The sequence below is a fragment of the Triticum urartu genome, chromosome 1, assembly GCF_003073215.2.
Source record: "Triticum urartu cultivar G1812 chromosome 1, Tu2.1, whole genome shotgun sequence".
NCBI lineage: Eukaryota > Viridiplantae > Streptophyta > Magnoliopsida > Poales > Poaceae > Triticum > Triticum urartu.
The window spans coordinates 512,094,136-512,111,589 of NC_053022.1; the positions used below are offsets into that span (position 1 = coordinate 512,094,136).

Sequence of the window (17,454 nt, forward strand, 5' to 3'; positions counted from 1 at the left end):
TACAGGTATCTCCGAAAGTGTCTGTTGGGTTGGCACGAATCGAGACTGGGATTTGTCACTCCGTGTAACGGAGAGGTATCTCTGGGCCCACTCGGTAGGACATCATCATATGCGCAATGTGACCAAGGAGTTGATCACGGGATGATGTGTTACGGAACGAGTAAAGAGACTTGCCGGTAACGAGATTGAACAAGGTATAAGGATACCGACGATCGAATCTTGGGCAAGTAACATGCCGCTAGACAAAGGGAATTGAATACGGGATTGATTGAGTCCTTGACATCGTGGTTCATCCGATGAGATCATCGTGGAACATGTGGGAGCCATCATGGGTATCCAGATCCCGCTGTTGGTTATTGACCGGAGAACGTCTCGGTCATGTCTGCATGTCTCCCGAACCCGTAGGGTCTACACACTTAAGGTTCGATGACGCTAGGGTTATGAAGATATGTGTATGCAGTAACCCGAATATTGTTCGGAGTCCCGGATGAGATCGCGGACGTCACGAGGAGTTCCGGAATGGTCCGGAGGTAAAGAATTATATATAGGAAGTGTTGTTTCGGCCATCGGGACAAGTTTCGGGGTTATCGGTATTGTACCGGGACCACCGGAGGGGTCCCGGGGGTCCACCGGGTGGGGCCACCTGTCTCGGGGGGCCACATGGGCTGTAGGGGGTGCGCCTTGGCCTGCATGGGCCAAGGGCACCATACCCAAAAGCCCATGCGCCTAGGGTTCCACTTAAGGGAAGAGTCCCAATGGTGGAAGGCACCTCTAGGTGCCTTGGGGGGGAGGGAAACCTCCCCTTGGCCGCCGCACCTAGGAGATTGGATCTCCTAGGCTGGCGCACCCCCCCCCCCTTGGCCCTCCTATATATAGTCAAGGAGAGGGAGGACTTCACACACCAGCCCCTGGCGCCTCCCTCTCTCCCCGTTACGTCTCTCTCTCGTAGTATAGGCGAAGCCCTGCTACTGTGACGCCCTGCATCCACCACCACGCCGTCGTGCTGCTGGATCTTCATCAACCTCTCCTCCCCCCTTGCTGGATCAAGAAAGGAGGAGACGTCATCTGTTCCGTACGTGTGTTGAACGCGGAGGTGCCGTCCGTTCGGCACTAGGATCATCGGTGATCTAAATCACGACGAGTACGACTCCATCAACCCCGTTCACTTGAACGCTTCCGCTTAGCGATCTACAAGGGTATGTAGATGCACTCTCCTTCCCCTCGTTGTTGGTTTCTCCATAGATAGATCTTGGTGACACGTAGGAAAATTTTGAATTTCTGCTACGTTCCCCAACATTTTCGAGGCGCTATACACGCCTTAAGCCGGACAAAGCCGACTCCTCGCTCTAAGCGGCATAAGTCTTTAGGGACTCGAGACCTCTCGAACAGCGACCAGCTCTCGCCTTATCATGACAGTCAGTTTTAGCTTTCTCTACTGAGGTGCTTAGCCCAGATGAACCGGGGCACAATCGCAGCAGTTCTCCCAGTGCTACCTTAGCCGATATAGCGGAACGTAAGGTATCAAAACGTGGGAGCCGGGCAAACCCAACTATTGACCCAAGACATGATTCAGAGCTGATGCATATAATGCTATAAGTTTGGGGTGTCGCACTGTCGAAAGTGTTCGGACTTCTCACGCCGTATTATGGGGTATGCTTAAGCCACTGGCGTATTGGCCGTACCAGAGTGTACGGGTGCTGAATTTCATGAATGAACATATATATATATAAAGAATAGAGAATGAGATAATAGTCTAGTGCTATGCATTGTTTATTCAATAAGGTGCGTCGAAGCAGAATGATACAAGTAGTGCGATAAGCAAAAAGTAGGACTATTTGGCATGTCCCCTCCAAGGGCAAGCTGAGGAATGGTATTTAAAGCAGGTATTTCACTCATTATCAGAAGCCACCTGGGAGTTCCGTGGTGCGACATAGCTTTCTGCCTCCTTGGTTGTTGCATCGTGTGTCCGGCAATCATACTGCCGGACATGGTTTCCAGAGATTAAAGTCCTGAAAGAGAGAAAAATAACAAAGTGGGAAGCCCCTAGTGCGGTTGAGCCGCATCTTGGGGCATGCCGTAGTTGTGCCCCCCTCCCCACCTGTGCCCATGGTATTTTCAATGCGTAATTATGTGCGCGTGGCACGGATTTCACCGTTTGGCTGGGACTGGGGCGGGGGCCGCATTGCTATGCGAGCTCGGAACGTGCCAGGCGGTCTTGTTGTCGATTACTCCGGGCGCGCTTGAAGGTGTCCGGGTCTTTAATCACCGAACTGGTGGATTGCCTTAAGAGGCTGCTTTGCGCTTCTACCGCGAGGGCCGTAGTGTGCTCCTCCCTGCGGAGAGAGCAATCTGTGTTTCCATTGACTGTGATGACCCCCCGAGGTCCTGGCATCTTGAGCTTGAGGTATGCATAATGCGGTACCGCATTGAATCTCGCAAATGCGGTTCACCCGAGCAGTGCATGATAGCCACTGCGGAACGGAACTATATCAAAGATTAACTCCTCGCTTCGGAAGTTATCCGGGGATCCGAAGACCACTTCCAGTGTGACTGAGCCTGTGCAATGGGCCTCTACACCTGGTATGACGCCTTTGAAGGTCGTTTTTGTGGGTTTGATCCTTGAGGGGTCTATACCCATTTTGCACACTGTGTCCTGATAAAGCAGGTTCAGGCTGCTGCCGCCATCCATAAGGACTCGAGTGAGGTGAAATCCGTCAATAATTGGGTCTAGGACCAGTGCAGCGAATCCGCCATGGCGGATACTAGTGGGGTGGTCCCTGCGATCGAAGGTGATCGGACAGCAGGACCATGGGTTGAACTTTGGGGTGACTGGCTCCAACACATATACGTCCCTTAGCGCATGCTTCCGCTCCCTCTTGGGGATGTGGGTTTCGTATATCATGTTCACCGTCCGCACTTGTGGGGTGAACCTCTTCTGTCCTCCGGTGTTCAGCTGCCGGGGCTCCTCCTCGTCATCGCTATGTGACCCCTTATATTTGTTTTCGGCATTTAACTTGCCGGCCTGCTTGAACACCCAACAATCCCTGTTGGTGTGGTTGGCTAGCTTGTCGGGGGTGCCGTGTATTTGACACAAGCGATTGAGTATACGGTCCAAACTAGACGGGTCCGAAGTGCATCTTTTGAATGGCTTTTTTCGCTGACCGGGTTTAGACCCTTTGAATCCGGCATTCACTGCTGTATCCTCGGTATTGTCGTTGTTGATGCGGCGCTTGTGTTTGTTGCGACGTGACCTGCCATTGCCATCCTTGGTATCCGAAGTACCATGATTCTTTGATATATTATTGTTGCGAGCCAGTCAGCTACCTTCTCCCGTGCAAAAGCGGGTCATGAGTGTCGTGAGGGCTGCCATAGATTTCGGCTTTTCCTGGACAAGGTGCCGTGCGAGCCACTCGTGATAAGGGGAACACGATCTCTGCTTGCCTTCCACGCCAAGTAGAGTCCCATCACCTAGGGTCCGTAATTTCGCTAGTGCAATCTCTCAACAGTGCTAATATAATTGGATCATATAACCACCCCTCAAAGTGCGGTGAAGAATCGCTCCAAAGTTCCTATCTAGAGGAAAACATAAGAATAAATTGTTTGTAGGGTACGAAACCACCTCAAAGCTATTCTTTCCGTTCAATCTATTCAAGAGTTCATACTAAAATAACACAAAGCTATTCTTTCCGTTCGATCTATCCTAGAGTTCGTACTAAAATAACACCAAAGCAAATTCATATTCATAATACTCAATCCAACACAAAGAATTTCAAAGAGTGCCCCAAGATTTCTACCGGAGAAACAAAGACAAGAACATGCATCAACCCCTATGCATAGATTACCCCAATGTCACCTCGGGAATCCGCGAGTTGAGTGCCAAAATATATATCAAGTGGATCAATATGATACCCCATTGTCACCACGAGTATTCAATTGCAAGACATATATCAAGTGTTCTCAAATCCATAAAAGTATTCAATCCGATAACAACGAAATCTCAAAGGGAAAAACTCAATTCATCACAACAATATAGAGAGGGGAAAACACCATATGATCCGACTATATTAACAAAGCCCGCGAGATCGTGACATCTCAAGAACACGAGAGAGAGAGAGAGAGAGAGATTAAACACATAGCTACTGGTACAAACTCTCAGCCCCGAGGGTGGACTACTCCCTCCTCATCGTGGTGGCCGTCGGGATGATGAAGATGGCCACCGGAGATGATTTCCCCCTCCGGCAGGGTGCCAGAAAGGGTCTAGATTGGTTTTTGGTGGCTACATAGCCTTGCGACGGTGGAACTTCTGATCTAGGTTAACCCCGAGGGTTTTCGAAATATTTGTGAATTTATAGGGTAAAGAGGGGGTGCGAGAGGCCACCGAGGTGGGCAGAACCCACCTGGATGCCCCTGGGGCCCCAGTCGCGCACTGGTGGGTTGTGCCCCCCTCGGGGCACCCCCAGGTGCTGCTTTGGCCCATCCTGGGTGTTCTGGTTCATAAAAATTCTCCAAAAAGTTTCGCGGTGTTTGGACTCCGTTTCATATTGATTTTCTACGATGTAAAAACATGCAAAAAAACAACAGCTAACACTTGGCACTATGTCAATAGGTTAGTCCCAAAAAATAATATAAAATGACTATAAAACATCCAAGAATTATAAAATAACAGCATGTAACAATAAAAAATTATAGATACGTTGGAAACGTATCAGTCACTCCGTATGATGGAGAGGTATCTCTGGGCCCACTCGGTAATGCATCATCATAATGAGCTCAATGTGACTAAGGAGTTAGCCACGGGATCATGCGTTACGGAACGAGTAAAGGGACTTGCCGGTAATGAGATTGAACGAGGTATGGGGATACCGATGATTGAATCTCGAACAAGTAACATACCGATAGACAAAGGGAATTGTATACGAGATTGATTGAATCCCCGACATCGTGGTTCATCTGATGAGATCGTCGTGGAACATGTGGGAGCCAACATGGGTATCCAGATCCCGCTGTTGGTTATGGGCCAGAGAGATTTCTCGGTCATGTCTGCATGGTTCCCGAACCCGTAGGGTCTACACACTTAAGCTTCAGTGACGCTAGAGTTGTTATGGGAAATTGTATGTGGTTACCGAAGGTTGTTCGAAGTCTCGGATGAGATCCCAGACGTCACGAGGAGTTCCGGAATGGTCCGGAGGTGAAGACTTATATATGAGAAGTCCAGTTTCAGTCGCTGGAATGGTTTCAGGGGTTATCAGTATTGTACCGAGACCACCGAAAGGTGTCCGGGGGTCCACCGTGTGGGACCACCTGCCCCGGAGGACTTAATGGGCTGAATATGGGAGGGAACCAACCCCCTAGTGGGCTGGTGCTCCCCAAGGGCGCAAGGCGCCTAGGGTTGGAAACCCTAGGGGGGGCGCCTCCCACCTGCTTGGGGGACAAGTTTCCCCCTCCTGGCCGCCCCCTCTAGATGCATCTAGGGGGCCGGCCCCCTCTTCCCTTCCCCCTATAAATAGTGGGGGGTGGGAGGGCAGCCGCACCCCTTCCCCTGGCGCAGCCCTCCCTCCTCCTACACCTCCTCCTCCTCCGTAGTGCTTGCCGAAGCCCTGCCGGAGAATCGCAAGCTCCACCACCACACCGTCGTACTGACGGAGCTCTCCCTCAACTTCTCCTCTCCTCTTGCTGGATCAAGAATGAGGAGACGTCCCTAGGCTGTACGTGTGTTGAACGCGGAGACGCCGTCCGTTCGGCGCTTGGATCGGATCTTCCGCGATTTGAATCGCCGCGGGTACGACTCCATCAACCGCGTTCTTGTAACGCTTCCGCTTAGCGATCTTCAAGGGTATGAAGATGCACTCCCTCTCTCTCGTTACTAGTATCTCCTAAATTGATCTTGGTGATATGTAGGAAAATTATGAATTATTACTACGTTCCCCAACACTTACTTATACCATGTGGCATCTCCGTTTCCGTCGGTCGGCCGCCAGTCACCTTTATGTTGCTGAGAACCACTAATTTATACCTGACAAACGTTTTGCCATTTGCCGAGTCTCCGAGAAAAGGTTCTCGGCTTACGTCACTTTGCCTACATGGTGTAAGTTGAGCCGGCTTCGCTGGATGTAACACTCGGCAAACTTTTTGCCGAGGTTTTTTCCCTTTGCCTATTTTTGATACTTGGTGTAGTATATTATTACTGTAGTGGAGTACTATTTACTCAGTCCGAGTAATGATTGAACTTACATAAGCAATGTGAAATATCATTTCTATAAGTAAAAAACCTTATAAGTAAATTCACAACAGATCACAAAATAATTTAATCTTTTTTCAAGCAACTAAGGGAGCGCTATCTTACAATGATTGTGCGTGTGTTCGTAGAATGAGTGTTTTTGCGTGTGCGTGTGTGTGTGTGAACATTTGTGATTGTATTGTGTTGAAAAGAAAGGCAACACAAATTCGGTTGAAAATATCAATCCCAAATTTGTTCTTCTTGCATATACAGGAAAGAATTATGCTACACGTGACGTGAGAGAGAAGTTTCTCTCCAACGCTCCTTTTGTTCCTTCCTTGCTCGCTCCTCCATGCTTCACTCCCACTCTTCACCACCTCTCCCGGGCCGTCTCCACAAACGAAGCTCCTCCCCGCTGGCCGACGCGGCACACAGCACTCTCGTCTCCCCCTACTCGCCAATGCCTCCCTCCCTGGCACTGCTCCTCACCCTCACCCCACTCCTCCTCCCGGCCGCAGTGGCCGCCGACGGCAACGTCCGGCGGCTGCTCCACGAGCCGCTCTTCCCCATCGAGTGGACCCCGCCCCCGTCGCCGCCCGCTTCGGCTCCGCCCTCGCCGGGCTTCAGCTCCGACCCCTCCACGCCAGCCCCGCCCGACACGGTCGTCACCCCGGCGCCGCCGCAGCCCAGCACCGTCCCCGCCGTGGTCTCGTCCCCTGGAGGCCCCGCCCCGCGCGTCCACAGCAGCGGAGGCACCCCCAAGGCCGCCATCGTCGTCGCCTCCGCCGCCGCGGCGGCCTTTCTCGCCCTTTTCGCCTTCGCCGCCGCGTTCCTCCTCACCGGCCGCGTTCCGCGCCACCCGGTGCAGCCACGCGTCCCCGAGCACCCCGGCGGCCATGCCCACGTCCCGGGGTCATCGGAGCCCAACGCGGCCGTAGCCGGCTCCTCCACGGCCTCCCACTACCGCAAGGCCCGGCACGAACGCGCGCGGCGGGGCATTTGCCACGACGTCGACACCGTCCCGAGTCCGGAGCTCCGCCCGCTGCCGCCGCTGCGGCGGGAGTCTGCCGCGGCGGCGGGCTCGTCCGAGGAGGAGGCGCCGTATTACACGCCGGGTCAGCACTCCGCGGGGTCCGGCTCCGGCGGCGCCGAGGCCCGCGGGACATGGACCGAGGCAAGCGCGTCCAGCTCCAGCGCACGCACCACCACGCCCTCGCGCCGCAGCCTCCCCAGCCTCACCAGCGACTTCTTCCCCGCGACCCCGGCCGCCGCCGCCTCCTCCTCTACTTCCACCACCGCGCCCCCTCCCGCTCCTCCGCCACAACGGTCCCGCCGCACGCCGCCGGGCACCCGCTTCTCGGCGGGGACTGCCCACCCTCCACCACCGCAGCCCCAAACATTCAACAACCCAATATCCATGCGCCGGTCACTCAACCCGGTCCGAGCAGAGGATCCCAGCACCGCCGTGCGTGCGGCGCCCGCCATGGCAATGATGAAGGAAAATGACGACGGGAGCAGCAGCAGCATGCGGACGCATGGCAATGATGGAGTCCGACCGAGGCTGAAGCCGCTGCACCGGGAAAAGGGCGTCCGCGGCGGGAGCTCCGATGACCGCGACATGGCCTGGGACGGGCTCAAGTCCAACTCCTTCCAGTTAAGGATGCATATTATAATGGCAGACCAGATGCAGGATTTTCGTGTCGTTTTGTTGGATCTCTGAATCTCACAACAGTTCTTCTTGCAGGTCGGATGAGGACATGATCGAGGTGTTCGCCATGAACAGTGTGGCAGCTAGGGACGTATCGAGGAAAGGTGGCATGTCGACGAAGCTTAGGCGGGAGGAGAGGGTCCTCGACCCGGAGAAGGAACAGAGCATTGCCATCCTGATGCGTGCGCTGAATGTCACGCCTGATGAGGTGTCGGATGCACTTTTACACGGTGAGCAACTATTTGCTTGAAATGGGTCGTCAGGATATATCTTGGAAAGAGCTCTGTGATTTGTGCATGGGATTTTTGGTTTATGTCAGGGTATGAATTTCAATTCTATTTTTGTTTTTCACATAGTAGTAGCATGCGGCTTGGATTAAAGTTGCATAAAGAAATTTGTGCAATTCGGTGGAGAAGCTGCACGGTTTTTAAGTTGAAAAAGTTTCACAAATGCTTTACTTTTGCATATTGTCTTGGGAAATTTCAAGGTGGTCCAGTTGATTATGGGCGGTTCATTTGCGGTGATCTCATGGTCTTGTGTTACGTCCTAGGGGGGTAATTGGTCACCTAGGTTATTTATAGGGAAATATTTGTGCCTGTTTTTGTATATGGTGTACATTTAGAACTTCTAAGAACAGAACATGTTTTTTTTGCGGGATAAAAACAGAACATAATTTGATCGCATGAGTTTAAATTCTATCCTTGAAATAATTACCTTGACAAGATATTGGATACAACTTGAAAAAAGTAACATTTTGTTAAAACTTTGACAAGTATTTTCTCACATTCTAAGCTGCTATATCACATTTAAGAATTTGATGATTTATGATCCCCATATATTTTCATTTGCAATACAAACCCGACATGATAAAATATAAGAAAACCTATGACTGTATATCATCTACTCAGTTTCATTTGTCACCTACATTTCATTGTCTACTTTTTTTTGCGGGTCACTATCTAATTTCAAGTAGTAATAATCAACAAAGGTGGGGCTTCTTTCTTTAGATGTACTCAAGCCAAGTAAAGGTGGCTGTAAATTGGTCTTCAATCATGCTTCCAGTGGTGTCCAAGATGGCATGCATGATTACAGTTTGCAAGGATAATAAATATTTATAATCACCTCTCCTTTTTTTCGTTATGATGTTTTTCAAAAAGGAGGATAATCACCGGCCTCTGCATCAAGCGAATTTCTTTATGTTGTATTAACGTGAAAGTGCCAGTTATATTATTGATGTCCAAAACAAATAGCCTAAATCAATGGTGAGGGTTCAAAACAACACTTACCTCTCCAGAGGTAAGTTAGTCCATCTTAAAGAGCTCATATTTTTTCCTATGCTAGTCTTCTATCTTTCTTTTCTTTATATTGCTACCGAGTTAATATTCAACGGATAAATCTCACTAAGAAGTAGGCACACCATTTAGGAATTCTTAGAAAAAGGTTGCATTCAAATTTATAATGGCATTCCACTCCCTTTCAATAAGAATTTATTTAATTGGCACATTATTCTAAGAGCTGACACAGCCATATAAAGTTATGCAGTGTTAAAATTTACTAACAATATTGTGTTCCTACCATCATTTTAAGTAGGTAATGGTGAATGTTTGGGGGCAGAACTTTTGGAGACTTTAGTAAAGATGGCTCCTACCAAAGAGGAAGAACTTAAACTGAGAGATTTTACTGGGGAATCATCTAAACTTGGTTCGGTGGAGTGCTTTCTTAAAGCAGTTCTCGATATACCTTTCGCCTTCAAACGAATTGAGGCAATGCTATACCGAGCAAATTTTGAGAATGAAATAACGTACCTCAGAAAATGTTTTCAAACAATTGAGGTATTCCAGTTCATTTTGTACTAGTATTCCAATTGTGAATCGCCGCACTCAAGTTTCATATTGTCTTTCTGCCTGAAGCCAATATGTTTTGCCTCCGGTTCCAATATGAAACTGAACTCTGTCTTCCACAGTGTCCATGGCTTACATCCGCTAGTAACCGAGCCAAGCAATCTGATCATCCTTGCCCGTTTTAATTCATTTTCATTGGTAAAACACAAACAAGTTTGAATTTTGAAGATAGGATACACAAAATATGGTTGAGACCACCCTTGACCTTTGCACCCATCTTGATTTTTTTTTTTCCAATGGTCCATGACAAGATTATTTTTGGTTTGGAGATTACCATTTTTGCAGTGTCATATTCATATACTACCAGGGCCTGTAATGGCATTTTTTTTAGTGACTGACTATTCATCCATTTTCTTCAGGCAGCTTGTGATGACTTAAAAGGCAGCAGATTGTTCCTAAAACTACTCGAAGCAGTGCTGAGAACCGGGAACCAAATGAATGTCGACACAAATCGGCGCGAGACCGCCAAAGCTTCCAAACTTGACACCCTCCTTAATCTAGCAGACGTCAAAGGCGCCGACGGTAAAACCACCCTGCTACACTCTGCCGTGCAAGAAATCGCCAGGTCAGAAGACGAAAAATCCGATGAAATCACAGAAAGTCACATACAGTTCCGTAAGCATGGCCTGAAGGTCGTGTCAGGGCTGAGCAGCGAGCTGGGAAACGTAAAAAAAGCAGCAACAATGGATTTCGACGTGCTGCATGGCTATGTCTCCAAGCTTGAAACCGGCGTCGGAAAGATAACTTCGGTGATTCTGCTCGAGAATCAATGCAGGAAGGGGGAGAGGTTTTTCACCGCGATGCGTGGTTTTCTCAAGGAAGCTGAGCAGGGGATCGGACAGGTGAGGGGTGAGGAGAGGAAGGCCATGGAGAGAGTGAAGGAGATCACTGGTTACTTCCACGGCAACACGGCGAGAGAGGAGGCGCATCCTCTGAGGATATTCATGGTGGCGAGGGACTTCGTCGCCATTCTGGACCGTGTCTGCAGGGAGGTCGGCCAGCAGGACCGGGCGTTCCTTGGGTCCGCGAGGTCTTTCCGTATCTCGGCAACCACCCCAACGCCATTGTTGGGTATGCATGGCCAGCAAGGAGGAGACGGCAACTCCGACGAAGCTACGCTCCTCGGTGTAGGGGGTGGGGACTAGGAAGGAACCACACGTACTGCATGCTCATTTTTGAAGGAACAATGTCGATCGCACTAGTCTTCAGTAGATGGATATATATATACTGCCCATGATAGATGAAGCACATATGTAATTTCCTCTTTTTGATAAAGTTTAAAGTTCAGTAAAAGTCCTATTGTATATTTGTGGATCGTTGGAAATCTTCTGTACAAAATAAATAATTACCGAGCAGTAGATTTATTAGTACACTGGCAGTTTTTCAGTCTGAGGAAAAACATCCACGTATCATTTGCTTACTTATATTTCAGCCTTGTGATAGCTTAATGTTTTCTCCTTTTCTGAGGAGGAGGTTAAACCCTGGCATCTGTATCAGCCGATGCCACAACCATCATTATTAAAGTATCAAATCAAATATTCGAGTAGTTACATGAAGGCCTAACCAGGTAAAAACTCGGTCAATAAACTGGCCCAACAAAGAGTACATAACTCATACACATATTCTATTACACTGCCGTCCAAAATGAATGAACCTATACCCTAAACTACGTCTATATACATCCGAATGTAGTCCATAGTAAAATCTCTATAAAGACTTATATTTAGGAACGGAGGGAGTAGAACATATTGCATGTTTCTTTTTTGCGGGAACAAATTACGTATGACTGTCTGCAATTGGGTGCCTCCAGTAACCATGGACTCCCAAATGTGTTTGATTTGTGTTTCAAACGTTACAACTAGCAGCACACTTAAAGCAAACTGAGGGTAACCCCGCAAAAACAAAAGCGAACTGAGGGTAATTTAGATGAGGTTCCGTGTGGTGGAACCAGTTCACCAGGGTTTAAGTTCTAGACTTAATATTGGTGCACATACTTTTTTGGATTTATTTCATTCGTCGACGATGTTCATTCAATGAGAGGAGATGTTCCTGTCGATTATGAGGTGCATGTGGTGACTTCATCAATCTGAGGATTTTGTGTGAGTGTATGTGCGTGTATGTGAGCGTATGCAATCATACTGTGTTAAGAAAAGGTAGCAAACTTAAAAAGGGATTATGCATACGAATAACACCCAGCGAAGCAGTCATCATAACCTTCTACTCTTTTCGTTTTGCTCAACCAACCTGGCTTTGCTTTCCTTCTTTGCGTACAAGGAAAGAAAAGTGAAACATGATTAGAAGGGAGTTGCACAGAAGGTCAGCCTTTTCTTTGCATTTTGCTGAGCAATAATCATTCGAGGGGATGGACATGAACATGCACAATTCCATCGCGAAACCTAGGCTTATAATGGAGACTTGATGCACGGACAATCATGCATGGGTGTGGACGACAGTAGGGGGAGAAATTAAGAATGTGCTGCATTTTCTGTCACGGTTCCCGCGTCCCATAAAGTGTCTGAATTATGATGTCAAGTATCATGACAAAGCTAGGCATGCTATACGATCATAATCCGTGTTGTCTGTGGCCCTTTGGATAACTTTCCGTGGCTTCCATCTTGGCAATAATTTCAGAGATGAGATTGTATGGAAACACACCATCCGTGGGTAATATATGGTCGAGTTGGCTTACAAAGCGTAATTCTTCAATACCTTTCTTTTGCGAGGGAATTCTTCAATACCATTTAATCGTCTATGGGGCACACGGCGAAAATGCTAGACCGTAATTTTCAGTAGGTGCGGGCCCTTCCTTCTTCCGATCTGCAATTCTACTCGTCCACGTCAACCAGTCCGTTAAACTCCGTATTAAGTCCTCGTTTATGTAGCATTACTGGGGCACACGGTGTGGAAGGCTTGATCGTCGCTCAAAGTCAAGTGCTTTGCTTAGTTGATCATCCAACAGATAGATTGAAGAAGCGATGTTGACCAAATTGTAGTCTTTGTCCTTTATGCAAGCGGCAACAAGACCCATGAAGCACCTTTTCTACAAATGCCGGTCCTCTCTCCGCTTATAGGGTATGCTAAAAATTAGCTCCAATTTAGGAGCATTGCTACTTCCACTTGAAAGATTGATGGATGGGACTTTCAGACAAATCAATTCCAAATAGAAAACGATGGCCCTCCTCACCATGCTCATCATTTGTACCATTTGCGAGAAAAAGGAGTTTTATTCCATGTTAATAGGCTTACAGTCTGCTAATACAAGATGACTAATAAAAGGCGGAGCATGATGTAACCAACACGCGGTACTATGCTCCGTTCGAGCATAATTAGCTAAACAGTGAGAAACCATATTTTCTGATCTTGCTATCTTCATTGTAGTAAACTCCCGTTCTTCCATCAAAGCCTTAATTTCCTTCATCAAATTACCATAGGTAGATCTGGCTAGTGAATCATCACATAGCGCTGATAGAGCATCCGTTGAATCAGATTGAACGACGATCGGCAGGGTAGACCACTACAAACCGTAATTCTTCAATACCATTCTTTTTTTTTGTGAGGGAATTCTTCAATACCATTTAATCGTCTGTGAGAAACACGGTGTGGAAGGCTTGATTGTCGCCCAAAGTCAAGTTCTTTGTTTGGTTGACCATCCAACGGATAGATTGAAGAAGCGACGTTGCTAAATTGTGGCCTCTGTCCTCTATGCAAGCGGAAACAAGCCCCATGGACCACCTTTTGTACAAATGCCGGTTCTCTCTCCGCCTATGGGGCATGCTCAAAGATTAGCTCCAATTTAGGAGCATTGCTACTTCCACTTGAAAGATTGATGGATGGGACTTTCAGACAAATCAATTTCAAATAGAAAACGATGGCCCTCCTCACCATGCTCACCATCTGTACCATTTGAAATGAAAGAAATGCACATTTCATTCGCCACAAGAAGGAAGATAAGCTTTGGGTCACCTCAAAAGCGAAAGACATGTACCATTTGAAATGCATATGTATATGCCTCCCTCGACAGTTCTACTGGCCAACATCAAGAAGGAAGTTAAGCTTTGGGTCACCTAGAAGGCTAAAAGATTGGGAAACATGATGCCCAGAGAGTAATGACCTACTGTTTTTGGGGTGTTTTAACACAAACTAAACTCTATTTCTCTCCTTAATTAATTAATGAGGCAAAAAAATTGCCTTCATTTAGAACAAAAAATACTGTGTTGGTAAAGCTCCTTTGTTTAGCCATCAAAATCAAATATATTTTCCAAAACCAAAGGTTTATTTATTGACTTGAATTTGCACAACTTTTTTCTACCCCGAAACAAGCTTCAACTCGCTCAACTCAAATATATTTTCCAAAACCAATTGTAATTTCACATCTAGATGTGATACTTAGCTCACATCTAAGTCTTCAACCATTAAATTGTATGTGCTTTAAATCTCGCACGAACTTGATCATGTCCCAATTCTGTTGCACCCTCGTGTCAGCCCTATCTTTTCTTTGTCACGTGTCTGATGTCCCGTTTGTTTATGTCAGCCCATTCACACGTTTCGTTTTTGCATGGCATGTATATGTCGTTGTTTGGGGAATGTGGCCCAGTTATCTTTTTTTTGTCCGCTTTGTTGTGCATTTTTATGGGCTATTTTTCTTTCTTTTTTTCTTTTCTCTTTTCTCCTTTTTCCTTTTCCTTTTTCTTTCTTTTTTGTTGTGGTCCGTCCTGAATGTGTATACAAACAATTTTGTCTTTCTTTTTTTCATTTTTCCTTTTTGCTGCTCTTCTTCTCTTCACTTCTTTTTCATTTTTCAATCTATGATATTTTAGTACGAAATTGCTATCTTTACATCTGCATGTAATATACTTACCTCACATCTAACCTCTCAACCATATGATCAAGTGCTAAAAGATTCATACTGAGAAACAGTAGCCCATGTACGCCCACATTTATTTTCCAGGATATTTTTTGTTTTTCCTGTCGCTGGCATGGTTGTCTGTTCTTTATTAGGCTGCAAATAAAACAATTATGTATTGTCCAGGTCCATGCGTCCGTCCGCAAGCGCGCCTCTCTTGCTTTGCCTTTCACGCGATCTAGTACCCCTTCTTGTTTTGATTCACGTCGGTCTGGCTGGTTGGGTTGTACCATTATGAATTTTCCAATAGCTAAAATTGTTTATTCGATTTTCCTGCTGTGGGCCTGGTTATTTGTGTTTTATTGGGCTGCACATAATATAATTTTATATTGGCTTGATTGTCTGTGTTTTTCTGGAGCGTTGTTTATTTTTTCATGGCGCAAAATCGGCAGTGGAAATTCTTTTGTCTCTATCATTTCTTTTTCACTACAACCATTTTGTTTACATTGAATGTGTCCTTTTTGATATTTTTAACAGTAAAACTATTCTTGATTTTTGCAGTTTCAAATTGGAAGTAACAATCATGTATGTGTATTGAAATCTAAAGTTTGTGTTCCTATTTTTTAGACAACATTTTTTCCCTATAGTTTGCTTTGCTTTTTTGTTTGCTAGTAGTTACTTAGTCTCTTTTGATATTTCCTTTTTTCTTGTTTTCTTATTTCTTATATGATTTTCCTATTCTTTTTCCTTTTCTACTTTTTATGTTTAAATTCATGCACTAAAAAAGATATGAATTGTTTTGTACTTGAGAGTTGTATGTCCATCATCAAACACGCAATTGCAAGTGTTGTCCATCATCATCGCGACGATGAGGACTTTGCTTGGTGATTCATGACTCAGGGCAGCGGCAACGGCAAGTGGGGGCGGCAACACAGGTGGAGTACAGAGTCTTAGCTTTCAGGGTGAAAGCCCAAGGTCTGGCCTTAATTGTTTGTGTCTGGCAGTGACCTTGTTGAAGGCATTGTTTTGAGAGCGTGGATCTTCTCTAGGGTGAAAACCTAAGATCTAGGATCGGGCGATTACGGTGTTTCTGCACTATTTCCTTTTTGGGGGCGCCGCTTTTGGAGAATTAGGACTTCGGGTGTTGTCTAGGTGGTGGTTCGTGCTGCAGCTACAAGGAATTGATCACTATTGCGGGATCCTTTTTTCTTCTTCTTCTTCTTATTGTTTTTGGCTATGTGCATCTGCAATGTCTTTACAATATTGCGTTGTTGCAGAGGCCGGGTGTAATTGGTATCTCTGCGATATTAATACATTCCCTTTGTCGAAAAAAAGTGTTGTCATCGCTCCACAACTACACATTTCCAATGTGACTGGAAATTAGGGAACAGAAATAATTTGTTTGGAGAGTTGATTCATGACTTCTGGTAGACACACAACTGTAAGCTACCCAACTACAATTGCACGTCTTTAACATGACCACAATTTTGTATGGAACAGATAAAAGTATTTGTCGATGTTCAGTTGCATGTCCATCATTAGACACACAATTGTAAATGTCGACCCGCCTCGTAACTTTGTCCGGTTTTTCTTTTGATTTTTTTGTTTGCTTCTTATTTATTTTGTCTTTTATTTTTATCCTTTTTTTCAAATTCGTGAATATAATTTTTGCTAATATTTTTTTATAAATTTTGGAAACAATTTTTTTAGTTTTGTGAATACCTTCTATATTTATGCATATATTTTTGTATGGGATTGCTAAATCGCATCTAGATAATTTTTAACGATTTCTCATCTAAGTTTGCCACCGTTCGATTTAGTTTCTATATTTTTTACAAGCCCTCGAACCCCTTATTCGTTGGTCGTTGTTTGGTTGTCGTGCATCCTTTTTTTGGCCAATTTCCCTTCATTTTTATCGGCCCATTATCGTGGCGTGTTGGCAGCCTGTTTTGTGTATTATTTCTTGACCGTGATCTACAATTGAAGGTACGTGAAAAAGGGAGCTCTATAGCAGTAGTTGGCTTTCCAGTTCATTTCGCAAATGGTATTGTAGTTTTGTGTAATTGTCGAGTTGCAAGTCCACCCTTGACTCGTAATTAGGATCATAGTTTGTTTCATCCTAGTTGCAGGTCCACCCCAGACTCGCAATTAGGCTCGTAGTTTCGTAGTTGTCCCAGTTGCAATCCCCCCCCCCCCGCCCCGACTCGTAACTATGTGCGTAGTTTATTTCATCCAAGTTGCAAGCCCACCTGACTCACAACTTGGTCTGTATTTTTTTCATCCCAATTGAAAGTCCACCCTTGACTCACAACTCAGTCCATAGTTTGTTACATCCTAGTTGCAAGTCGACCCTTGACTCGTAATTGTGCTCATAGTTTTATAGTTGTCCAAGTTGCAAGTCCACCTTCAACTCACAAATGGGCTCATAGTTGTTTGCAAGCCCACCCTCAACTCCTAAATGGGAATGTGTTTTGTTTTTCATCCCAGTTGCAAGTCCATGCTTGACTCGCAACTGGGCTCGTAGTTGTATTTTTTCAGATGCAGCCCACCCCGAATTCAAATGGTATCGTAGTTTGGTGTAGTTATCCTAGTTGCAAGTCCGCCCTTGACTTGCAATTAGGATTGTAGTTTGTTTCATCATAGTTACAAGTCCATCCTTAACTTGCAACTAGGCATGTGGTTTCATAATTATCCTTGTTGTCAGTCCACCCTCGACTTTGTAACTGGTGTTGGGGTTTTGTGTAGTTTGTCCATATTGCGAGTCCACAATCCGCTTGCAACTAGA

General features: G+C 46.2%; 1 protein-coding gene across 2 annotated transcripts; it reads left to right on the forward strand.

Annotated features, from left to right (window-relative positions):
* Positions 1 to 6,555: 6,555 nt before the first annotated feature.
* Positions 6,556 to 11,181, forward strand: LOC125524010 (formin-like protein 4). 2 transcript variants are annotated; one of them, XM_048689091.1, is made up of 4 exons: positions 6,556 to 7,870; positions 7,950 to 8,155; positions 9,516 to 9,757; positions 10,186 to 11,181. In XM_048689091.1, the coding sequence occupies exons 1-4, from the start codon at positions 6,570 to 6,572 to the stop codon at positions 10,969 to 10,971; spliced, it is 2,535 nt and encodes an 844-aa protein (XP_048545048.1). In that variant the 5' UTR covers positions 6,556 to 6,569; the 3' UTR covers positions 10,972 to 11,181. The 2 variants fall into 2 exon arrangements, with proteins under 2 accessions (XP_048545048.1, XP_048545055.1); XM_048689098.1 differs by having other exon boundaries at positions 6,557 to 7,870; positions 7,962 to 8,155.
* The last annotated feature ends 6,273 nt before the right edge of the window (positions 11,182 to 17,454 follow it).